Source organism: Calypte anna, unplaced genomic scaffold (assembly GCF_003957555.1).
Source record: "Calypte anna isolate BGI_N300 unplaced genomic scaffold, bCalAnn1_v1.p scaffold_27_arrow_ctg1, whole genome shotgun sequence".
NCBI classification, from domain to species: domain Eukaryota; kingdom Metazoa; phylum Chordata; class Aves; order Apodiformes; family Trochilidae; genus Calypte; species Calypte anna.
The window spans coordinates 60,819-84,877 of NW_022045503.1; the positions used below are offsets into that span (position 1 = coordinate 60,819).

The window sequence follows — 24,059 nt, forward strand, 5'->3', positions numbered from 1 at the left end:
ATGTGCCTGGTTCCAACCTCCTGCCCAAGCCACTGCCACAGCATGAGAGGTGTCAGGGTGTCATCTTCATGGGGGTCTTTGTGCCTCCTAAGCTGGATCTTCATAGAATCATAAAACAGTTTGGGTTGGAAGGGACCTTAAAGGTCATCTATTTCCAACCCCCCGCATGGGCAGGGACACCTCCCACAGCCCAGGTTGCTCCAAGCCCCATCCAACCTTCCCTGAGACACTGCCAGGGATGGGGCAGCCACAAATTCCTTGGACAATCTGTTCCAGTGTCTCCCCACCCTCAAATTCAAGAATTTCTTCCCCATCTCCAACCTCAATCTCCCCTTTTTCTCCAAGTTTTAACCCATTTCCCTTGTTCTCTCCCTACCCCCCCGTGTCCAAAGCCCTCCCCCAGCTTTCTTGGAGCCCCTTCAGATATTGGAAGGTTGCTCTGAGCTCCCCTGGGAGCCTCCTCTTCTCCAGGCTGAACAACCCCAATCCCTCAGCCTGGCTTCCCTGGGAGGTGCTCAGCCCTCTGAGCATTTGAGTAGCTCTCCTCTGGACATGTTCCAGGAGCTCTATATCCATCTTATGTTACCTTGATAATCCTTAGGGTCCCTTCCAACTTAGTCATGCTACGACACTATGATTCTAAGTCCAGGTGATCCAGGCAGGGGCAGCAGAGGGGCTCGTGTGGGCCAGCCCACGCTGCCTGTCACGCTGTTACCTGGTAGAATCCCTGGCTGAAAGTTGGGGCGTTGTCATTGACATCCTCCACCAGGATGGTGAGGTTGGCCTGGGTCTCGTGCCGGGTGTCAGAGGCGCGCAGGGTGAGGGTGTAGTGGCTGCGCTGCTCGTGGTCCAGTGGCCCTGTCAGGGCCAGGCGCCCCCCGTACCGCAGGATGCTGAACGTGCCCACCGCGTCCCCCTCCAGCAGGAGGGTGTAGGAGAGCACAGGGCCCGAGTCCACGTCGTTGCCGGTCAGCTGAGCGATCTGGGTGCCCAGCAGCGTGTCTGGGGAGAGGTGAAGCATGAGGAAGCAGCCCCATCTCCTCTTGGAGAAGACTTGGCTTTCCTGGTGGGAAATCAGCTCGGCCTAGAGCCTGAGCAGTGGGGAGAAGGGGGAGATGCTGGAGGGGAGGAAGGGGGAGGCTTTGGGAGGTAGAACAGGGCACGCAGACTGTGGATAGAGAGCAGGCAGGGCAGGGGTGTGCAGCCCAAGCCCCCCAGTAGAGGCAGGGGACAGGGATGAGTTGGAAATAGAGCTGGTTCCCTGGGGAGAGCTGCAGGTCTGGGGCCTCACAACCCCCAGTGCCAGAGAGCTCAGGGGTGCTCAGCCAGGGGGTCAGCATGAGCAAGGGGATGGTCAGGCCTCTCTGGGGGCTCCTCCCCACCCACAAGGTGTCCCTCACACTTTAGCTTGAGTTGTCACTTCATGGGACTGAACTGCACTTACTCTCTGGGACCCGCACCTCCCAGGGGAAGGGGATGGTGGGGCTGTTGTCATTGATGTCCATCACCACCACGGTCAGCGTGGCAGAGCCCACCAGAGGCGGAGTCCCTCTGTCCATGGCTGTCACCACCAAGCTGCAGGCAAGCAGAGGGTTCACAGATGTGTGGCCAGATGTGCGAGGGAGCAACACACGCGTGTGCAGCATCTGGAGCACGTGGGGAGGGAGGTACTGGAAGTGTGCAGAGGGCTGGAGCGTGTCCGTGGTGGAGCTGTGCACAATATCTGGAGTGTCTGGGGCAATGGGTAGGTCCAGAGCATCTGGGGTGCATGTGTGGAGTGCATCAGGGCAGAGCAGCAGATGGATGGACACCTGTCTGAGATGGGAATTTGGGGGGGTGGAAGTTGTGTTCAGCCCCTGGGACACATGAGCCAATGGAGAACGTGGACACAAGGGTCTGGAGCATGTGGTACGCAGTGGATCCACGCACATCCCCTGTGTGGGCAGATGGGATGCAGGTGTAGCTGCAAGCATCTGCAAGGAGGTGGTGGAGGCACCCAGAACACTGTGCTAGGGATGGGAGTCTGGGATGCTACGGGGGAGGTGAGGCAGAGTGTGTTTTGGGGTGCAGGCATCTGGGGAGCAGATGCAGGCATCTGGGGGGGCATTTTGGGAGGCATCTGGAGCACATCCAGGTGTTGGGGATGGCATGGAGCCTCTTGGTGGCCTGGTGCTGGGTATGTGCATGGGATGAATGCTATAAGTCTCCCTCCCTGACATGTGTAGCCACTGGAGCTTGGACATGGGATTGGGGACATAGCCTGGGTGGGGTGGCAGGAGCTGTGCCTCACATCTGAACCCTGCACCTGCAACGGGGCAGGGCAAGACTCATCTCACTGTGTGTGGCATTTGTCAGTATCTCATACATGTGTGGCTGGATGATGTCTGTCCCATGTCTGAGCACATGGGAGAGGCCCAGAGGATGTGGACAGCAGGAGGACTTGCAGGAGGGTTTGGGGCAGTGCAGAGTGCCAGGAGCTGTGACAATTCTGTGAGAGTGTGGGGAGGCAGAGAGTGCAACATCTGGTGCTGGGAGGGGACTGAGCACACATGGGCTGGATTGGGCAGGCAGGAAAGGGAATGGGTGCAGCTACTGGAGAGTCCACTGTCCCCTTACAATCTCCTCAGCTTTGCAGAGCCCATGCTGAGCAGAGCACTGCCTCATCTCACAACCACTGTCAGGCCTCCGACACCATTTGCTTCCCACGTTAACCCCAACACTAAAGTCTTGGCAAAAACATGTTACAGACAGGGCCGAGAGAACTTTGGGTGACACCAAGTAGCCTCTGCAATCTTGGAGATGCTGCTCCACAGCTCTGTCCCCCTCTTATCTTTGGTACAATCTGTTCTGGCTCCACTCACCGGGTCTGGGACCAGATCTCCCTGTCCAAGATGGCAGCAGTCGTGATGGTGCCAGTCTGAGGATCGATGTGGTACAGGCCTGTCATGGGCAGGGACTGGTTGATGGCGTAAGTCACCTGCCCATTTGCCCCCTGATCCAGATCATCTGCCAGGACCTGCAACAGGAAGGGTTCAGCAGTGCAGCCATGGAGCCCTGCAAACCACAGGCCTCCAAGGGTAGGAACACCCTCCATGGGTGGGCCCAGGCCCATGGTGTAGACCCCCACCCCTCAGGGGGGCAGAGAATGAGGCCAGGGGCCCTGCTGTCCCTGCTCCTGCCCCCAGGGATACCTGGATGACTGGTGAGTCGTAGCTCTGTGACTCCCAGATGAAGGCCACATAGTTCTGGAGCTGGAAGCGTGGCAGGTTGTCATTCACATCTTGCAGGTTGAGGTTGATGGCCATGAAGCCAAAGGAAGTTGCTGTCTCTGCCTGCACCACCAGGCGCAGCCGGGGGCTGGCCTCGAAATCCAGGCTGCTGGAGTCCTGGACTGAGATGGCACCTGGGAGCAGGCAGATGGCAGGATCATAGAACCAGAGAATGTTCAGGGTAGGACAGGACCTCTGGAGATCCCCCAGCCCAACCCCCCTGTCCCAGCAGGATCCCCCAGGGCAGGACACACAGAACACATCCAGGGGGGTTGGAAAGGCTCCAGAGAAGGAGACTCCAGAACCTCTCTGGGCAGCCTGGGCCAGGGCTCCCTCAGCCTCACAGCCAAGAAGTTTCTCCTCCTCTGGAGCTGGAACTTCCCATCTTCCAGCTCCACCCCATTCTTCCTTGTCCTGTTCCTGGGCACCCCTGAACAGAGATTGTCCCCTTCCTCTTGCCCCCCAGCCCTCAGCTATTGATGGACATTCAGCACATCCCCTCTCAGCCTTCTCTTCTCCAGCCTCAACAGCCCCAGGGCTCTCACTCTTTCTTCCCAGCAGAGATGCTCAAGTCCCTTCAGCACCCTCCCAGCTCTCCTTTGGCCTCTCTCCAGTAGATCCCAGTCTCTCCTCAACTGGGGAGCCCCAAACTGGAGCCAGGATTCCAGGGGTAGTCTCCCCAGGGCAGAACAGAGGAGGAGGAGAATCTCCCTGAGTCCATCCCCCCTGCAAAGCTGAGAGCCTCCTCACCAGACCCCGTGAGCTGCCCTGGGGGATAAATCCTGCACCTCGCTCAAGACAGGCGCCCTCTGCATGCAACAGACACTGCGGAGACACCACCCAGTTCCTAAACCCAGTTTAGGAAATCCAGTTTCTAAAAGAGCTGCTCCACATCAAGCCCCACACTGCTAAAGGAGCTCACCAAGCCAAAGCCATCCAACTGCAGCTCAGCCTAGGCCAAAGCCAGAGGAAGACACTGGAGGAGCTGCCAGCAGTTGTCCTGCTCAGGATCTGAGGGCAGACATCCATTCTGACTCTCCTGGGCTTTTGTAATGACAAGCTACTGCTGTCCCACCCAAGAAGGTGGAGGGCATCCAAAGACACACGAAAATGACTGGCAGCCTTCCCCAGGCACATGTTCAAACCTAACAAGGAGGAACCGTGCTCCTGTGGCTGAACTCCTGCCTTGGGAGTCCTGCAGAGCCTCACCATTTCCAGCCTGTTCCAGCACCTACGTGCAGCCACCTGCTCAGACCATGGGATGCAGTGTTCAGAACAGCTGCGTGGTGGCCCTGAACAAGCTCAATTCCTGCCCAGGAGCTCTGCTGCCAGCTCAGCATGACAACATGGGTTCCCCTGCACTCAGATGAAAGCAAGACGTGCATTCAGGAATGGAAAGCACGGGTTACAGCTGCCAGCACGGCAGCTTGGTGTGGAGAATGGCTGTGTCCTCTTCTCCTGCCACATGAGAGCTAGGAGATGGCTGTGCTCCCTTGCCCCTCTGGACCATTTGTCTGCTAGAGCAGGTCCTGTCTCCAGGGCTGGCTTGGGAAGGGAAGCAGTCAGCAGCAGAGTCAGCTTTGCCCTCTGAAAGGTGCTCCTGCCTGGGACAGAGGCAGCAGAGCCTGAGGCTGCCACAGTATGGGGGTGGGTATGCTCCTGTGACATTCCCTTGGTCTGCTCTTGTCCACAGAAGGCACTTCAGAATGCAAAGCTCTCACACAGCTCCTGTGAACACCACCTCCAGTGCTGCCTGGAGAGGAGACGGGCCTGGGGATGGCTGAGGACAGTCACAGATAGGTGACCAGCCTTCTGTCATCCCTGTCACTTGGACTGGGAGCTCTGTGCCAGCCTTGGGTCTCTCTCCCCTGGTGCTCCATGTCTCTGCTGGCAGCATGCAGCCCCTCACTCTGGGAGAACACAGGGCAGTGCCTCACAGACAGGCAAACAGGATGCAAGAAGGGACATGTTTTAAGGGAAAAATCCTGTGTTCTGGGCACTTTGCCCAAGGGAAATGTTTCCTCAGTGGAGATGAAATGGTATTGCCTCAGCAACCGAGGTGCAGCCAGGACATGTCCAGGGTGTTCCAAGAACCACTGGCACACATGGTTCAAGCAGAGACAGGGCAAAGGGATGGGGACAGGGAAGGACATGGGTGACAGTGGGGACGAAACTCTGTGACCCCATAAGACCCTGAGGCAGCACAGCCTGGCAGCTTATAGAATAATTACGTTTGGAAAAGACCTCACAGAATCACAGAACTGTCACAGCTGGAAAAGACCTCTAAGATCACCACATCCAACTGTCAACATTCTCCCCCCCCAAATAAAATACACAGATCAATATCTGTATCAGTCATTAGAGCATGTCCTGTCTCAGCACCCTCATTATAAAAAATATCTTCCTAATATCTACCCCAATTCTCCCTCTGGTTTCAGTTTAAAACCATCACCCCCTGTACTGTCACTGTCACAAGAGAGACAGCCCAGTCTGTCCCCATCTTTCTTATAGTTCCTCTTCAAGTAATGAGTGGGCATGATAAGGAGAAGAGCCTTCTCTCTCCGAGGCTCTCCTAGAGCCTTCTCTTCTCCAAGCTGATCATCCCCTACTCCCTCAGCTTTTCCTCAGAGCAGAGCTGCTCCATCCCTCTGACAATATTTGTGGCCTCCTCTGGACTCCCTCCAACAAGTCCATGTCTTCCCTATGCTGAGAAACCCAGAGCTGGACCCAGAACCCCAAGAGGGTCTCTCCAGAGCAGACCAGAGCAGAGCAGGACAATCCCCTCCCTGGCCTAGTGGTCATGCTGCTGGGGATGCAGCCCAGGACACTGAATGGTTCTCCATGTATTGTCACCTTTGAGACTGCAGGGACACAGCCCTGAACCCACAGCAGCTCCACACACATCAGAGAATAGGGCGTAGAAGTCCAGGTTCTGGTTCTGAGTCCCCCAACACAGGATGTGTCATTTGGCGGGAATTGTCACCTCAGGCACCCCAACTGCACCTCAGCAACAGTCCCAGTCTCTGCTACCTCCTGAAATGGCTTTGGGAGCTCTTGGGGAAAGTCAGGAGGGAACAAAATCGTGCTGGGACAACCTCTGGACAATGACAATGTCCACACAGAATCACAGAACATGCCAAGTTAGAAGGAACCCATCAGGGTCGAGTCCAACTCCTGTCCCTGCACAGGGCATCACCAGGATCACACCCTGTGACTGAGAGCATCATCCAAATGCTTCTTGAGCTCAGTCAGGCTTGCTGCTGTGACCACTTCCCTGGGGAGGCTGTTCCACTGCTCAGCTGCCTACTGGGTGAAAAACCTTTTCCTAACATCTAACTTAAACCTCCCCTGATTCAGCTTCCCCAGTTCACATCCCATTACTGATGCTTATTTAAGTTACTACTGTGGAGGTGTGGACTGTGTCCCTGTGCCACTGGGGGCTCTGAGCTGTGCAACAGCCAAGCAGGCGCCGGCAGAGCAGTTGTGGTGGTGGTGGTGCCATCTGACCTGCTGCCCCCCCAGGGGGTGGTGTCACTGTACCTGAGCTGGGCTGGATCAGGAACGCGTTCTTCTCGTTGCCACTGACGATGCTGTAGGTGATGTGCCCTGCAGAGCCCCCAGTGTGCACAGCCTGGATGCGTGCCACTGCAGTGCCTGCAGGAGAGTGACATGGTGTGAGGAGCAGCAGAGCCTCCAGGGAGGGTAGCACAGAGGGTCAGGGGTGTCTGGGCAGCACACGCTGTACCAGAAGCTCTGCCCAAGGACAGCACTGCCAGAGGTAGGGAGATTGGAATGGGAATTTAGGGCTGGGAGCTGGGACTTGTTTGGCCCATCTGTGGCCCCTCTGTGGTCTCACTGTCACCCCTGGAGAGCTCCAAGGAGCAGCTGGGCATCTGTGACTTCCTACAGTGACCCCAACTCCCTGAGGTAGGTTGTTCCACCAGGAATTGTAGAGTAATTTGGATTGGAAAAGACTTCTAAAGGTCTTTTAGTCCAACACCTCTGCAGTAAGCAGGAGCACCCTCAACTAGATCAGGGTGCTCAGAGTCTCCTCAAGCCTCACCTTGAATATCTCCAGGGATGAGGCACCAACTACCTCCCTGGGCAACCTGTGCCATTGTTCCACTACTAGAAAGAGACGGGAGCACCACCCTGGACAGCCTGGGCACTAGGCAGACCCTGCAGACCCTTGGGTCTGCCCAAAGCATCATGGAGCTTCCTGAGACCCTGCAGAGCTCCAGGCTTTGAGTTTTCCACAGCTCAGCCACCCCCCCGTCCCCACCTTTCCCCCAGCCAATACCTGGGGCAGCGTTTTCAGGCAGGACCACGTCACTGGTGCTGCGGGGGAAGCGCAGGCCCCGGTAAGGCTCCTCCTGCACGTGGATCACCACCACACCCGTGGAGGAGAGTGCCGGCGTCCCCAGGTCCGTGGCCAGGATGAAGAGCGTCCGCTGGCGCTGGCTGAGCAAGGCCAGGGGCTGCAGGAGCTGGATGTCCCCTGTGTAAGAGTTGATGGCAAAGGCAGGGTTGGGGGTGGCCAGGCGATAGAGGATGGAGGCGTTGGCGCCTGTGTCCCTGTCCTCCGCCCTCATGGTGGCCACCACCTGCTTGAGCGGCGTGTGGTGGGAGAGGTTGACAGTGAGGGGACTGTGCAGGAAGGCAGGGGCATGGTCGTTGACATCTCGCACGGTGACAGTGATGCGCACGGCTGCACTCTTGGGCTCCCAGGGCGCCGAGTCCACTGCCTTGGCCAGGAAGCTGTAGCTGGGGCAGCGCTCCCGGTCCAGGGCCTGGGCGCTCCTGATGCGCCCGCTCTGTGGCTCCACCTGGAACATGCCGAGTGACTCGTTGCCCAGGTAGTAAGAGACCTGCCCATTGGTGCCCTCGTCAGGGTCCTCAGCCACCAACTGCAGCACCAGGGCGCCAATGGGCAAGTCCTCTGGCACCTCCACCACATAGCTGGTCTGGGCAAAACCCGGGGCGTTGTCATTCAGGTCCAACACCTGCACATCAACTGACATGGTGGCACTGCGGGGGGGGGTGCCATGGTCCTGCACTACCACTGTGAGGCTGTAGGAAGCAACTTGCTCCCGGTCAAGGGCACGTGCAGTGGAAAGGACACCGGAGATGGGGTCGAGGCTGAAATCCTGCCCTGGGTCTCCATCTGGAAAAGAAGAGGGCATAACAAGACATCATGATGATAACTGGCACAAGGAAGGACCTGTCCTATGCCACCCAGGGAGGACAGCTTGGTGGGGCTTTTGACTAAAGAGGATAGTGCCAGGACACGGGGTAATGGTTTTAAACCAAAACAGGGTAAATTTAGGTTAGATATAAGGAAAAAGTTCTTCACCATGAGGGTGGTGAGACACTGGAATAGACTGCCTAGGGAGGTTGTTGATACTCCCTCCCTGGAAGTGTTCAAGGCCAGGTTGGATGGGGCTTGGAGCAACCTGGCCCGGTGGGAGGTGTCCCTGCCCAAGTAGGGGAGTTGGATCTTGACAATCTTTAAGGTCCCTTCCAACCCAAATCATTCTGTGATTTTATGAGGACAGCATGAAGCCCACCTCAGGGTGGCCTGGCAGGGAGGGTAGAGTGAATGGGACTGCAATCCCACTTGGTCCACCTGTGTGTGTCAGATCTGGGTCCAACAGCTCACAAGTTGGTGCTACTGCCCCAGGGACCCCCCAGACAACATCTGGCATGAAACAGGACAGAGATCTCAGTGAGCAAGCTGTGAACTCTGCAGTGGAGAGCAGCCAAGAGAGGTGTTTTTTACTGGGGGCACAGAAACCAGAGGGCTGAGAGGTGGCAGGGGCAGGGAACCAGGAACTGCCACAGATGATTCCTCCTAGAGCCACGGGCACGCCAGGGTGACCATCCCCGCCCTATGTAGAATCATAGAATAATTTGGGTTGGATGAGACCTCTAAAGGTCATCTAGTCCAACCCCCCTGCAGTAAGCAGGGACACCCTCAACTAGATCAGGTTGTGCAGAGCCTCCTCAAGCTTCACCTTGAACGTCTCCAGGGATGAGGCCTCAACTGCCTCCCTGGGCAACCTGTTCCATTTTCCCTCTATCCTCACAGTTAAAAACTATTTCCTAACACCCAATATAAATCTAATCTTCTCTAATTTCAAACCACTGCCCCTTGTCCTATCACTCCAGGCCCTTGCAAACAGTCCCCCTCCATTCTTCCTTGATACTGGAAGGTTCTCTAAGGTCTCCCTGGAGCCTTCTGTTCTCCACGATGAACAACCCCAGCTCCCTCAGCCTGTCTTCATAGAAGAGGTGTTCCAGAGCCCGGATCATTTTCATGGCCCTCCTCTGGACCCACTCCATCAGGTCCAAACTTGACAAGGCATAAGCCATGGAGCTCCCCGTGGGCCTCACCTGCCAGGTGGTACTCCAAGCGCCCGTTCTCGCCACTGTCGGGATCGGTGGCCCGTAGGGTGTAGAGAGCCACATGGCTCTGGTTCTCAGGGACCTCCACAGAGCAGGACTCACTCTCCAGCTGCGGCGCATGGTCATTCTCATCTCCCACTGTTATGCGCACTGTGGCCTTGGAGAGATTGGGGGGCAGGCCACCATCCTGGGCATAGACTGCAAGGATACAGGGCAGGCTACCACCATGGCCAGTGGCCACCAGGGCTGTCACCTGCCAACACCCCAACAGTCCCAGGGGCAGCCAGGTATGGGATCACCCACATTCCTGCATGCTCAGACCACCCAACAATCCACAGACCCCTATCGCTGCACCCCTCTGCCTACCCCCATGCAGCTGGTTCCCTGCTGCCCCAGCAGGACCTTACCTATCAGCACATGCTGCTCCTGCTCCTCACGGTCCAGTGCTTGTGTGGTGACAATAAGCCCTGTCTCTGGATGGATGGAGAATGGTCCCCCAGAGAGACCCCCATAGGACACCTGCCCATTGGCACCTGCAGGGAGGAAGATAGTCTGAGGGTGGCCCAGCAGCACCCCGGAAGCCTCCCTCCTCATCCCACCCAGGGGCCACACAAGCTGCAGGAGATGACCAAGGATGATGGCAAGTAAAGCTAGGGCAGAGATGTGTGGTGGAGGGAGACCCCAGCCCAGCTTGTGCGAAGGGAGATGGGCCAAGGAATCTCCAAGGAGCAAAGGCTCAGGGCACAGAGGGAATCAGCTTCTCCCAGGATTCAGCCCATCTCCAGGCCAGGAGATGATCCTTCACTCCATGGTCTGCCAAGTCCTCCAAACCAGGTGAGAGGCAGTAGAGTGAATCCGGACCTGGGTGCTACATCTCCAGGAGGCCCCTGACCAAACATGGCAGCTCAGCCTTGCCCTGCATCCTCACCCAGGTCCCGGTCTGTGGCCAGCACCTGCAGCACAGGGCTGCCAGCTGGCAAGTTCTCCATGATGACTGCTTCATACTCGGGTTTCTGAAAGGTGGGAGCCTCATCATTGACATCCAGCACCAGCACGGCCAGGAGCTGAGTGGCAGAGCGACGCGGGAAGCCGTGATCCATGGCCACCACAGTCAGGTTGTGCTGCACCACCTCCTCCCGGTTCAGAGCCCGCACGATGGAAAGTGCACCTGCAGATATGGGGAGGGGGCAGAGCTGGGACCACAGGGCACCAGGGACAACTGTCCCCAGGCCAGAGACACCCCAAGGCTGAGGTGACCCAGGGACAGCTGGGTCCCACCTTGCACCCTCCTTGTCCCCTCTGAGGTCCCATAGTTGTCCCTGCCACCCACCCTGCACCCTGCCAGGCCCTCACCAGTGCTGGGGTTGAGGTGGAAGCGTCCGTCCCCATTGCCTGCTCGCAGGGAGTAGCTCACCCGCCCGTTCTCCCCCAGGTCACTGTCCTGGGCCACCACGTGCAGGGCCACGAAGCCCGTGGGTTGGTCCTCCATGACGCTGACGGCGGCAGGTGAAAGGAAGGTGGGAGTGTTGTCATTCTCATCAGTGACAAAGACACGGGCGGAGACAGCTGCTGAGCGTCGCTGGCTGACATTGCGGGCCTGGTCCGTGGCCTCCACCACCAGGAGGAAGGAGGCTGCAGCCTCCCGGTCGAGGTGCTGGCGGAGGCTGAGGGTTCCTGAGCGGCTGTCAAGCTGGAAGGGGGCCGCAGGGGGCTCCTGGTGCAGCAGGGTGTAGTGCACTTGGCTGTTGGGCCCCACACCGTCCCCATCCAGTGCCTGGAAGGTGAAGATGGAGGAGCCAGCCTGGGCATTTTCGGGCACTACGATGGTGATGGGGTCTTCAGGGAAGGTGGGTGCCTGGTCGTTGCAGTCCTGCACGTGGATCTGTACCAGCACCAGGCGGCTGGAGGGGTATCCCTGCTGTGTGTCCTCAGCGCTCACCTGGAGCACGTGTCGTGCCCCAGCTTCATAGTCCAGCTCCCGGGCAGCGTAGATCTCCCCTGTCATACTGTCAACCACGAAGGTGCCATCCCCACCACCTCCCACCACTGTGTAGGTCACCTGCCCTCGTGCAGGGGCATCTGGGGGTGCCACTGAGCCGATGACAGACCCTGGTTTGATGCCCTCAAGAGGGTGCAGAGTCACGACAGTGGCATCGGGCCGTGGCAGCACCCGGGAGGATGGCAGCACCTGCAGGAGAGGCAGCAGTGAGGGGCACATGCAGGGCTGCCTGCGCCAGGAGGTGCCCTCGAGGGGACAGTGGGGAGGGGGACACAGGGCTAGTGTTGTGAGGCAAAGTCACAGCTCTTGTGGCCTAACAGAGGAATAGGAAGCTGAAGAACAACCTGAGAACAAGGGTGGCTTTGATGGGGTGAAAGATGAGCCTCATCTGGGGGGCTGGGATAGGTGAGGATGGGCAGAGCTTATCGAACTCCACCAATACCTGTACGGAGGGTGGCAAGAGGCCCTTCCCAGTGGTGCCCAGTGCCAGGAGCAAGAGGCTACAGGCACACATAGGAACACACGAAGTTCCCTTTGAACATCAGGAAACACTTTTCACTGTGAGGGTGACCAAGCAGTGGCACAGATTGTCCATGGAGATGGTGGAGTCTCCATCCCTGGAGACAGTCAAAAGCCACCTGGACATGGCTTTTGGTCCTGGGCAACCAACTGGGTGGCCCTGCTTGAGCAGGCTGGCTGGACAAGGTGACCTTCAGAGGTGCCTTCCCACATCAGTCATTCTGTGGGTCTGTGATTGTGCTAGATACTGCAAAGGTAAGAGACGTCAGCAGAAACAATTCCATGAAACATAAGCAAGAGTGTGCAAGAAGGGAGGTAACACTCTCCCAGATGATAGAGACAGAGAAGAAAGATAATGTGGCATGACTCAAAGACAAATCTTATCACTATTTTCATAAAGGACAGAGAACTTAGTTTGGGGATGAGGTGCACCTGTAGATGGGAGAGGGTGAGTGAAAAACAAGTGTGATCTGAAGGAAACACCTGTTGTGGAAGTCAGTGCACTCATGTAAGAGTAGATTTAGATCGAATGTTAGGAAAATTTCTTTACCATGAGGGCAGTAAAAAATAGCACAGGCTGCCCAGGGAGGTAGTTGAGGCCTCATCCCTGGATATATTCAAGGTGAGGCTTGAGGAGGCTCTGAGCAAAGATCCAGTTAAGGGTGTCCCTGCTTACTGCAAGGAGGTTGGATTAGATGACCTTCAGAGGTACATTCCCAACCCGAATCATCCTATGATTCTATAACCAGGAGCTGGGGAAAAAAAAAAAACTACAGCAAAACTCTCTGCTCAGAGGGGCATTAAAACTACATGGCTACATTTTAGGGATGCAAACAGGCACCTCAGGAACAGCCCACCCTAAACACCTTGAAGGCTGGAGAACAATTTGACTGGTAACAGTAACAGGCAGGGCATGAAGAGGGAATGGCATTCACTTAAGGGTGGCTGCAGTGGGTGTGCCATGCTAAGGCAGGGCTGCTCTCTGCAGTTGCAGTCCTGCCTGCATTTTAGGTGGGCCCTGATTCAGGAGCACATGGGAGATCACTCATTAGACTGGGGAAGGCAGAGAACGAGTGCGGCTGCAAGACAGAAAGGGCTGAATTGAAAGGCTCAAGCACAGTGATTAGCAGAGGTGGCTCTTGGTGCTGACATTTCTTTTGATAGGTGCAAGGGCAGCAGCAAGCTGAGGGTTGCTGCTTATGAACCTGCTGACGGTGTTGAAGGGCTTTGACAGCACAGAGAAGCATCAGCAAGGAACATCAAACAAGGAAAGTCAGCTAGCTTGGGAATTGCAAGAAATGTAGCAGGAAGAGGTGAAACGTGCACTGTGAAAGGGTCTTCACTGGGGGAAGCTGGAGTCTCTGCTGTAAAAGGCAGCTCCTTACTAACAGCAAAGAAAGGACTGTCTGGGCCACCCTTGGACTGTCTTGGGCAGTGGGTGCCCAAGTTATACAGATGTGAAGAACACTCTACATATAGGAACACTGTTGGCAGTAGATGATGGAAAGAATTAATGTCTCTGTGCAGAAGACCTTCTCTGCACCAGCACATCTGGGACAGGACTGGCTGTGCAAGTCTGGAAATGACAGAACGGCCTACTGCTAATGCTGCTGACCACTTCACACACAAGAACATGTACAGTGCCAGACAGATCCATCCCTTCCCATGCCAGGCTCTCCATACTGATTTCAGGGCTGGATCAACAGCTGAGCAAGGGCAGAGGGTGCCCTGGGAGGAAGGTGGGGGTGAAGGCTGCTGGAGGGGGTCCTCCAGGAGGAGAGCGAAAGATAGGTGGCACAGGGACAGGAGGAGTGGGGTCCTGGATACCTGAACACGAATGACAGCTGAGGTGCTGCGAGGCACCGCGCCCCGGTCACTGGCTGTCACGGTGAAGATGTACTCGGCTCGGTCAGACCGGCGCAGGACCGCGGCTGTCCGCAATTCCCCAGTAGCCATGTGCAGCGTGAAACGCTCTGCCCAGGCTCCTGCAGAGAGAAAGTGAGAGGGAGAGGCAGAGAAAAGGGAGGGCAAGGGGAAAGGTTAGGATGGAGAAGGGAGCGCCGTGGGACAGGGTGTTTGCCCATCTGCCCATGAGGGTGGTGGCTGCAAGGCCAGAGAGCAGCACCAGTGGGTCAGTTCTGCAGCTCGTACCTATCAGTGAGTAGGTGATGGTTCCATTCTCACCCTCGTCGGGGTCCTTGGCCTGCAGGGAAGCGACTAGAAGTCCTGATGGCTTCTCTTCCAGCACCTGCAGCACAGCCCAGGGAGCAGCTGAGTGCACAGGGCACCCTGTAGACTACCCCAACCCCCCAGCACAGCATGGGGTCTGCACCTTCCCACACCAGCCCTGCACCTCTCCCAAGGCTCAGACCCCCATCAAGACCCACAAGCTCTGCCTGAGGCTGGACAACATGGAGAAGTCCACAACAATGCTGGCAAAGGGGGTTTGTGCCTTGCCATTGCTCCTCCCATTCTGTACCACTCAACAGCCAGCTCAGCAGCGTTGGGGCACAAGCTGCAGGGTGATGGGAGGACACTGCTCACCCATCTCACATCCAAAGCCTCTACAGCTGAGAAAATCCAGGCTCTACAACAGTCCTGGATCACTCTCCCCCTAACAAACCCCTTCAGCTGAGCACAGGCAGGCTCAGCAGTCAGCCACCCAGCAATGGTGAGGCTCCTCCCAGCCAGCACATGGACATTTGCTATCTCTGGGAATGCAACTGACAGCTCTTCTTGGCTCGGACACCTGGGCTCTTGGGGCTTGTCCCTCTCCCCATTGACCTCCTGGTCAGCACTGCTGACTGCCTGTCTGCAAGCACTGAAGACCACCATTTGATGCCAGTGCATAGCATCACCATCAAGACATTAAACATGTGCATGTTCAACTAACCCCACACCCTGAGGTGAGTTACCAGCTTCCTGACAGACCTCACAGAGTCATAGAATCACTAAGATTCAAAAAGACTTCTAAGATCATCAAGTCCATCCATCAGCCCAACACAACTGTGCCAAATAAACCACTTCCTGAGGTGCCACATCCACACATTTTTATTATCCTCCAGGGATGGGGACTCCAGCCCTGCCCTGGGCAGCCTGGGCCAGGCCCTGACAACCCTTTCCAGGCAGAAATTCTTCCCCAGCTCCAACCTAAACCTCCCCTGGCACAACTTGAGTTGTGCCAAAAGTTCCTCTTGTCCCATCCCTTGTTCCTTGGGAGCAGAACCCAACCCCCCCTGGCTCCAACCTCCTCTCAGGGGGTTGCAAAGCCAGGTCTCCCCTCAGCCTCCTCTGCTCCAGGATCAACATCCCTGGGTCCCTCTGCTGCTCCTCACAAATTCTCCAGAACTTTCTTCTTGCTCCCCAGACCTTCTCCTTGTGATCCAGACCCATTCCCAGCTCTGCTGCCCTTCTCTGGACACACTCCAGCCCCTCAATGTCCTTCTTGTCATAAGTGACCCAGAACTGACCCCAGGATTCAAGGTGAGGCCTCACCAGTGCCCATCACAGAGGGACAATCCCTGCCCTGCTCCTGCTGCCCACACCAGTGTTGACACAAGCCAGGATGGAAGAGGTAACAACATCACACACCAGCATCTTGTCTGGGCAGTCATGGAAATGGCACCACCTTAATTCACTTGTGAAAAGGACAAGAATGCATGTCAAGAGGCTGCAAGCTCCCAAGAGAAGGAAGTGTTAATGCTATTGCACAAGCTGCTGGCACCACACTGCTGATGCTCAGGGGCTGGGGATGGGGGAAGAGCAGAGGAGCTGGACTTGTTTAGCCAGGCCAAGAAGTGATGTGACTGCACTCTGTAAACACTGGGGAGGGGGGAGGGAAATTCCAAGGAGAGAGAAGAGCTATTTAAGCAAAAACACAATATTGGCACAAGAACAGATGAGAATAAAGTGGTCAGAAATTAGTTTAGGCTGGAAATTAAGAAACGGTTTCTTACTACCAGATCAAGGAATCTGGAACAGCACTTCACAGCAGTGGTGGAGGCAAGAAGACCTCCTAAATATAGCCTGGCTGTTTATGAAAAGGAGTGGCTGCATGGACACTTCTGAGTGGGGCCAAGCTCAGGAGTCCCCTTCCAACCCTCTCCCTGTAACAGACTGGGGCAGGGGCTGCCCCCACCACCTGCAGACAGGAACATCAGGTGCTCCTGCTTCACACGCATGGTCACACTTCTCTTCCACAAGGAATCAAGCTCCACCTGAGGAAAGCAGTGAGGAGTTAAGGTGCATCATCCACACAGGCTCCTTGTCCAGATGCCATTTCAGATGCACAAACAGGAATAAACAGCTACAGAAGTGGCCTTGCGATTAGTGGAATTGCCCCTAGGCAGGCTTGCCCAGGTCCACCCTCCACAAAGGGTGGTGCAAATACCAGTCCAAAGATGGGAGATCCACCTCAGCCACGGGCAAAGCCCTGACAGCAGCTGGCAGCAGATACATAGAGAAGATGCAAGAAAAAGGGTATGTATGGAACAATCCTCCTGTGAAACCTTCTCAGCTTCCAGCAGTCTGTGGCTAAGTCACTTCCTGAGCCACAGATCATATTTTTGTTCAACAGCCTTTGATGGATTTTTTTTTCTTTCCATGAATTCATCTAGTTTTGAGCCCATGCAACTTTTGGCAATGATTTCACAATTTAATTATGTTCTGCATGAAAAAAATACTGCCTTTGTTTATTTTAAACCTGCTGCCTGGTCATTTCTTATGAAGTTGCCTAGGTTTTACATTTTGAAAAAAGTAACTCATAATTTCCCCATGACTTTCTCTGTGCCATTCACTGCACACCTCTGTTATATTCCTGTAGGTTTTTGGTTTTTTTTTTTTTCCATGCCAAAGAATGTTTAAGTATTTTCTTTTTGGATGGAAACCATTATCTCCTGGAGATCACATTAACATCCTTGTCTGAACCTTTTCTAGCACTACTGCTCACTTAGAGAAAAGAAGGCAGGGCAGAGGGTGTGTGTAAAACTGAGATGTATGGTAATGATGTTTTCTTTCATTATCTTCTATTTTTGTAATAAAACTCAGCATTCAATTTGCCTTTTTCCCTGTGGCTGAGCCCTGAGCTAACATTTCCACAAAGCATTTGGGGCTATGCTCCAATCTCCTCCCTAAATTTTAGGTAGCCAACTCCGAGCACACCACTTGTGCAAGTGAAATTCCTGTTGTTTTTTTGCCATATGTATCACTTTCCAGTTGGCAGCAGTGAATTCACCTCCCAGCTTCTCTCCTAGCTGAACAGTTAGGGAGCTCTCACCTTTATTACTAGGAACAGACCAACAATCACCTCCTCCGAATGGATGTATGAACATACTCCCTCCAAGCCCTTCTCCTACACTTGACTCATGATTAACAGCAGCCCCTTCCTGTGCTTCACTCTCCTCTACCTCTGCCTCCACCAGGCCCTGAGAAATGCCTTCATCCAGGCCAAGCCCTGACAGACAGATTTGCAGCAGAGAGAGACAGTGGGGTGTGGAAGCAAGCTGGGCAAGGGATGGCTGAACAAGGAGGGGAAAAGTAACGAACAGAGAAGGCTGGATGGGAGCTGCAGAGTGTCCCCAGGTGCCTCTGCTGATGGTCACCCAGGTGCACAGTGACCAACCAATATGGTTCTTCCTGCTCTGACGTGCCTCACTCAAGCTGTCCTCACTGTGATGTTTTAAATCCAGCACAGTACAAATGTAACCTGCTCTGCAGCATACTCTGTGCCCTGGTGACCACAGTCACCACACAGAGCTGGGCTGGGACCTGTACCAGATTCTCAGAAACCCCTTGTGAGTGCCCAGTCCAGCTGGACCCAGAAAGCTGAATGTCTACACCCAAAGTCCTGAGACCCAGAAGTTAACAGCACCCTGAGCTCCCTTTCACCTTCCCTCCTTGCAGACACACGTGAGCCAAGAGCTTCTGCCTGCTGGTTAGTCCCCTGGTCTAAGAGCCCTCTTGCAGCCCTCGTCTGCCCAGCTCATAGAGACATCAGTGCTTCTCAAGGACATGTCTATCTTACCACATCTGGTCCATATAAATCGGATAAGTCTGCTGCATGGGTGCGCCTTGTGCCTGCTTATGTCCCACCCTGAGACCCTCCTGGGTGCCCCTGCCCACTCCCTTTCTCTCTGCCTCAAACCCAGGGGCCATCACACTCCTGCCTCTACCTGCACAGGCAGCTCCTGCCCACCAGCCACGTGAAGGAAGGTGGGAGCGTTGTCATTCTCATCCAGCACGGTGACATAGATGGTTCCTGTGGCACTGCGGGGAGGTGCTCCCCCATCCTGCACGATCACCAGGAGCTGGTAGCTGGACTGTTGCTCCCGGTCCAGACTTTGCTTGGTGCTGAGCTCCCCTGTGAGGGAGAAGTGGGGACACAGATCAGCCCCAAAACCTCTTTAGCAAAGAGCCTGTGCCCTGGTGTGTTGCAGGGGAGTCCAGAGCTGCAGGGGTAGGATGATAAACACTGCTGCAGCACTGGCCTGACCCACATTGCTTCTGACCTGCCCTGGGCTTGCTTACTCCTCAGCCGAGGAAGGTGGGAAGCCTCTCACCTGTCTGTGTGTGTATCAGGAAGCTGGGATCCTGCTGGAGCAGGCGGTAGGTGAGCCGGCTGTTCTGCCCAGCATCCCGGTCACTGGCTGTCACCCTCCCCACGCTTCTGCCAGGAGCCTGATTCTCGAGGACAGTGAAGAAGTAACGCTCCTCGCTCAGCCGGGGGCTGTTGTCGTTCTCGTCGGTGATGCTGACCCGTACGGTGCTGGTGCCTGTTTTCCGGGCCTCCCCCCCTGCCCCGCTGCCTCCAGCCGAGGCCAGCACCGTCAGCATGTACAGGTCACGTGTCTCCCGGTCCAGCGCGCTCTTGACGTAGAGCCACCCGCTCTCAGGCACGATGCCAAAGCTGGCAGCGTCCCCGTCAGCACGCAGGTGGTAGGTAAGGGTGAGGGACTCGGCCTCGTGCGCCAGAGCCCGGACCTGCAGGAAGCGGGTGGAGACGGGCACCCCCTCCCGCACCTCCACCCGGTATGTGAGGGTGTCAAAGATGGGGCCGTTGTCATGCTCGGCTTGCACGTGCACCAGCAGCGTGAAGGTGGAGCTGAGCTGAGGGGTGCCGCTGTCATGGGCCACAATGGCCAACCTGTAGGCCTCACTGGCTTCATACTGCAGGGTTCCCACCAGCCGCACGGACCCCGAGGAACGGTCCACGCTGAAGGTGCCATCGCCACCGGACACCAGCTCAAAATGCACCTGCCCGTTGGCCCCACTGTCGCGGTCCTCAGCCTGCAGAGTGTACACTGTGGTCCCAGGTTCTGTGGCCTGGGGCAGCAGAATGGAGTCAGAGGGGGCTGGGAAGGCTGGGGCATTGTCGTTCACGTCTGACACAGAGACCTTGACACGCGTGTTGCTGTAGGCAGGAGGGGAACCACTTCGGGCCTGGACATCCAGAACAAGGACTGCCTGGGACTCATGATCCAAAGCCAGGCTGGTGCAGAGCAGCCCAGTTGCAGAGTCAATGGAAAAGTAGCCATGAGGATCCCCGGAGGAGATGGAATAAAAGATGTCATCGGCATGACCTGTGGACAAGGAAATGAGAATGAAAAGGATTTATGCAGCTGGCTGAGCTGCCCAGCCGCCTGCATACTTGGGTGTGCGTGTCTCTAAGTGTGTGGAGCTCCCAGAAGGGGAGCTGCTCCATGAGGAAGGGTGGTACCAGACCTTCCAGAGGAACATGGCTGCATGCAAACAGGACAAGCCATACCTGGGGGGTTCTGGGCCCGGACAGCCCCCACGCTGGTTCCCTGCAGCACGTCCTCAGGCACTATGAAGAAGTACTGAGCTTGCTCAAAGACAGGGGGTGAGACGGTGCCCTCCACGATGCTGATGTTCACTCGGGCATTGGGCTGTGCCTGCAGGCCCCCACCATCTTGAGCAGAGATCACCAGCTGGACCAGAGTGTTGGCTTTGCCACTCAGGGACCATGAGAGGGAGATGACACCTAAGGAAGAAAGCAGTTCAGAGGGCACTACACCTGGCACCATGGGAACACGCCAAACCATAAGCTTGAAAAGAAAGACCTAAAGGGGCAGCAAACAACGTGCTAGCACAGGGGGAGCTCACTGTGGAAGAACTGGAGTAAAGAAGAGGAACCCTCCTGGGGAAGCCTCCCCAAATCCTTCTGTCTCAACATTAAGCCCAGCTCTGAGCTAAGCAGTGGGAAGGATTGGGAGAAACAAGCCAGAGGGCAGGCCGTGGAAGAGGGAAAAGAGGAAACAGGGCTTCAAGCGTGGGGCACTGCGTGAGGCTCATGACGCAGCAGGTGGGATCTGGGCTGTGGGGAGGCTGTAGAGGAGATGTAGAACTGAAGGACCATCCTTGATAGGCCCTACAAAGGAAGTGGCTTGCATTAGGATGGCTGGTGGTCACACGCTGAGAACTTGGGGACCTGTGTGGAGACACCTCGACACCTGTGCTGAGAGCCCCTGGCATCACACACTCACCTCCCCAGCAGAGACTGCTCTGTCTTTGGAGGCCAAAGCAAGGCAAAGCAGACACAGCCAAGGAGAAAGGTGACACTGAGTGCAGCAGAGTTATAGGGGAGGAGAAGAAACAGAGCAGGGGAGAGGGAACTGGGCACGGACAAAAAGCTAAGCGGGATACAGCTTGACAGGGCAAAGTAAGCAGCATTCAGGAGGAAAGGTGCAGTGAGTCAGGGATGGGAAATGACGGAGAGGAAGGCAGATAGGACAAATGAGAAACAGAGCAGGGAGCAGAAACAAGAGGTCAGAGACCTTGTTTGGGAAGGGTCTGTTGGAGGCTCAAGAAGACAAGGCAGGGAAGATGTGGTAGGGAGAAAAACAGACTTATTCTGGTGGCAGATTACACTGCTGAGATGGCCAAGCAGTGACTCTTGGGCTGGTTTTTACACCTGCCCACATCTTACTGCTCCCATGGCTGCCTATTCTCATGAAGCTCAATAAGGACAAGTGTGAAGTCCTGCAGCTGGGAACGAATAACACCAACCAATACAGATGAGGGGGTGTCCTGCTGCAAAGCAGCTTCATGGAGAAAAACCCTGGAGTTCCAGTGGATAGGAAATTATCCTGCAGCCTACAGGACCAATGGTGTCCTGTAGGGCATCAGGAAAAGTGTGTCCAGCAGATCTATGGAGGTTTTCCTCCCCCTCTGCCCTAAGGAGACCACACCTGGAATTCTGGATCCAGTTTTGGGCTCCCCAGTTCAAGAGAGATTGGAGAGAGTACAAGGGCTATGAGGTTGATGAAGGGACTTGAACATCTCTGTTATGAGGAAAGATAGAGATATGAGAAGAAAAGGCTGAGAGGGGAATCTTCTGAATGTCCACCAGTATCTGAGAGATGGATGTCAAGAGGACAAGGCCAATCTCTTTTCAGTGGTACCCAGTAATAGGACAAGACATAATGGGTGGAAGCTAGAACATAGGAAGTTCCACCTCAACATGAAGTTCCACCTCACCTTCTTTCCTGTGAGGGCGATGGAGCCCATGAACAGGCTGCTCAGAGAGGTAGTGGAGTCTTCTTTGGCAGGGAGGTTGGACTGGATGATCTCCAGAGGTCCCTTCCAACCCCTGACATTCTGTGATTTTATGATTCTGTACTCTATCCACCCTTTGAGCTTGCTCTCACCTGTGTCCTTGTTGAGGGAGAAAAGAGGGGGTGAGTTCCCCAGGATGATGCGGTAGGTCACTCTCCCGTACAGCCCCTCATCCTTGTCATGGGCAGTGACACGCAGCACAGCTGTCCCTGGCATGCTCTGTGTGCTGATGCTGGCAGCATACTCCAGTGGGTAAAACACTGGCCGGTTGTCATTTATGTCCTCCAGGAAAACCTTCACATACACCATGGAGTTCAGGCCACCCTGTGGAGGGACCAGACCAGAGATGGTGCCAAGTGCAAGGACAAATGTATCCCCTGCACAGTGCTGAGCCAGCAGCACCATGTCCCCTGCGGCCTCTCCAGCACTCACCCCATCAACAGCAGTGATGGTGAAATCATAGGCTGACGTGCCCTCATCACGATCCAGAGGCTGCACAGTGCACAGCTGCCCTGTCTGCTTGTCGATGCTGAACTGTGTGGGGACAACGCTGCCGATTCCAGAACCAATGGAGTAGGAGAGAGAGCCAAACGTGCCGCTGTCTGCATCTGTGGCTGTCACCTGGATGAGGGAAGGCACCATGTGAGCAGGGCTGGCATGGCAGAGACCCCCAGCCAGACCTAGCCCATCACAACCACCACCTCCACCACCCAGACCTGCCCACAACCCCTTGCACAGTCCTCAACACTGGCCATAGTGAAGCAGACTGACAGTTACCATCTCAGCTCTGCAATTCTTGTCCCAGGTTAGGCACTACTTCCTCTGCAGCCCTCCCTACGAGAGGAGAGGGACTGCTAGGGGCTCACTGGCTGCAGACAGTGCCCTGGGCAGTGCTCTGGGCAGCTGTGGGCACCACAGGATCAGCCTGTGCTGTCCCAGTCCCTGTGAAGGGGCCCTGAAGAGGGGGAGCACAGTGTTGCACATGCGAGAGCGGTACCATGCTGTCTATCTACAGTGCTGCCATAAGTCCCTGCACCACCAGACGTACTGTGTTTCAGGGGACACATCCCTTCTTTGCACCCTTTTGCCCTTTCTCTGCAAGTGTTCAAGACTAGACTGGATGGGGATTGGAGCAACCTGGTCTTGCACCTCAAATACTGTGTTCAGTTCTGGGCCCCTCACTACAGGAAGGACATGGAGGTGCTGGAACATGTCCAGAGGAGAGCAACGAGGCTGGTGAGGGGTCTAGAGAGCAAGTCATATGAGGAGCAGCTGAGGGAACTGGGCATGTTTAGTTTGGAGGAGGCTGAGGGGAGACCATATTACCATCTATAACAACCTGAAAGGAGGCTGTTTAGAGGTGGGTATTGGCCTCTTCTCCCAAGTGAATAATGACATGACCAAAGGAAATGGTCTGCAGTTGCAGCAGAGGAGGTTTAGATTAGATATTAAGAAATTTTCTGTACTGAAAGAGTGGTCAGGGCCTGAACAGCCTGCCCAGGGAGGTGGTTGAGTCACTGTCCCTGGAGGTGGTTGGACTCAGTGATCTCAGAGGTCCTTTCCAACCATGGCTATTCTGTGATTCTACAATTCTGTGGTGGGAGGTGTTTCTGGCCATGCATTGGTCTTGGAACTAGATGATCTTTAATGTCCCTTACAAACAATATCATTCTATGATATATGATATATATGATATATGATATATATAATATATATACAAAATGTTATATATGATATATATATGATATAATACAATACAATATGAACATCCATGGCCTAGGACAGCCTATTTGCCTCACCAAAGGAAAAGGCCACATGGAGAAAAGGTGCAGAGAGGCTGAGCTTCACAGGCTTAGGTTGGACATTAGGAAGAAAATCTTCAGTGTGAGGGTAGCAACCTAGCCCAGGTTGCCCCAAGAAGCTATGGCTGCCCCATCCCTGGCAGTGTCTCAGCCGAGGTTGGATGGGGCTTGGAGCAACCTGGGCTGTGGGAGGGGTCCCTGCCCATGGTAGGTGGGATTGGATAATCTTTAAGGTCCTTTCCAACCTAACCCATTCTATGATTCAGACACCAAGGATCCAGCCATCAAGCATACTCATTGCCCCCAGCCTGAAGGGGCAGCCAGGGACAACCCACACTCTTGCAGCAGCTGCCCCTCACCTCCTGTTGCTTCTTTTCTGCAAAGACGCTTAAGACAAGACGGGAAGGAAACCAGCCATGACCCTGTCCCTGTCTCAGGTCTGTGTGCCCGCCAGCCCGGGGCTCTGAGGATAATGGCTGAGGGTGGCACCGG

The 24,059-nt window shown here is 55.4% G+C and overlaps 1 protein-coding gene across 1 annotated transcript in view; it reads right to left on the bottom strand.

Moving 5' to 3' along the window:
* Positions 1-24,059, bottom strand: part of DCHS1 (dachsous cadherin-related 1) — a 50,171-nt gene that overhangs the window by 5,651 nt on the left and 20,461 nt on the right. Inside the window, exons 2-18 of the mRNA XM_030468733.1 lie at positions 22,198-22,386; positions 21,858-22,089; positions 19,955-20,191; positions 18,750-19,769; positions 18,363-18,550; positions 14,344-14,440; positions 14,020-14,177; positions 11,028-11,862; positions 10,603-10,842; positions 10,082-10,207; positions 9,663-9,872; positions 7,570-8,433; positions 6,810-6,923; positions 3,192-3,403; positions 2,862-3,016; positions 1,445-1,575; positions 716-1,002 (exon numbers count right to left, since the gene is read on the bottom strand). Coding sequence (XP_030324593.1) covers positions 716-1,002; positions 1,445-1,575; positions 2,862-3,016; positions 3,192-3,403; positions 6,810-6,923; positions 7,570-8,433; positions 9,663-9,872; positions 10,082-10,207; positions 10,603-10,842; positions 11,028-11,862; positions 14,020-14,177; positions 14,344-14,440; positions 18,363-18,550; positions 18,750-19,769; positions 19,955-20,191; positions 21,858-22,089; positions 22,198-22,386 — 5,295 coding nt within the window. The remainder of the gene's footprint in view (positions 1-715; positions 1,003-1,444; positions 1,576-2,861; positions 3,017-3,191; positions 3,404-6,809; positions 6,924-7,569; positions 8,434-9,662; positions 9,873-10,081; positions 10,208-10,602; positions 10,843-11,027; positions 11,863-14,019; positions 14,178-14,343; positions 14,441-18,362; positions 18,551-18,749; positions 19,770-19,954; positions 20,192-21,857; positions 22,090-22,197; positions 22,387-24,059) is intronic.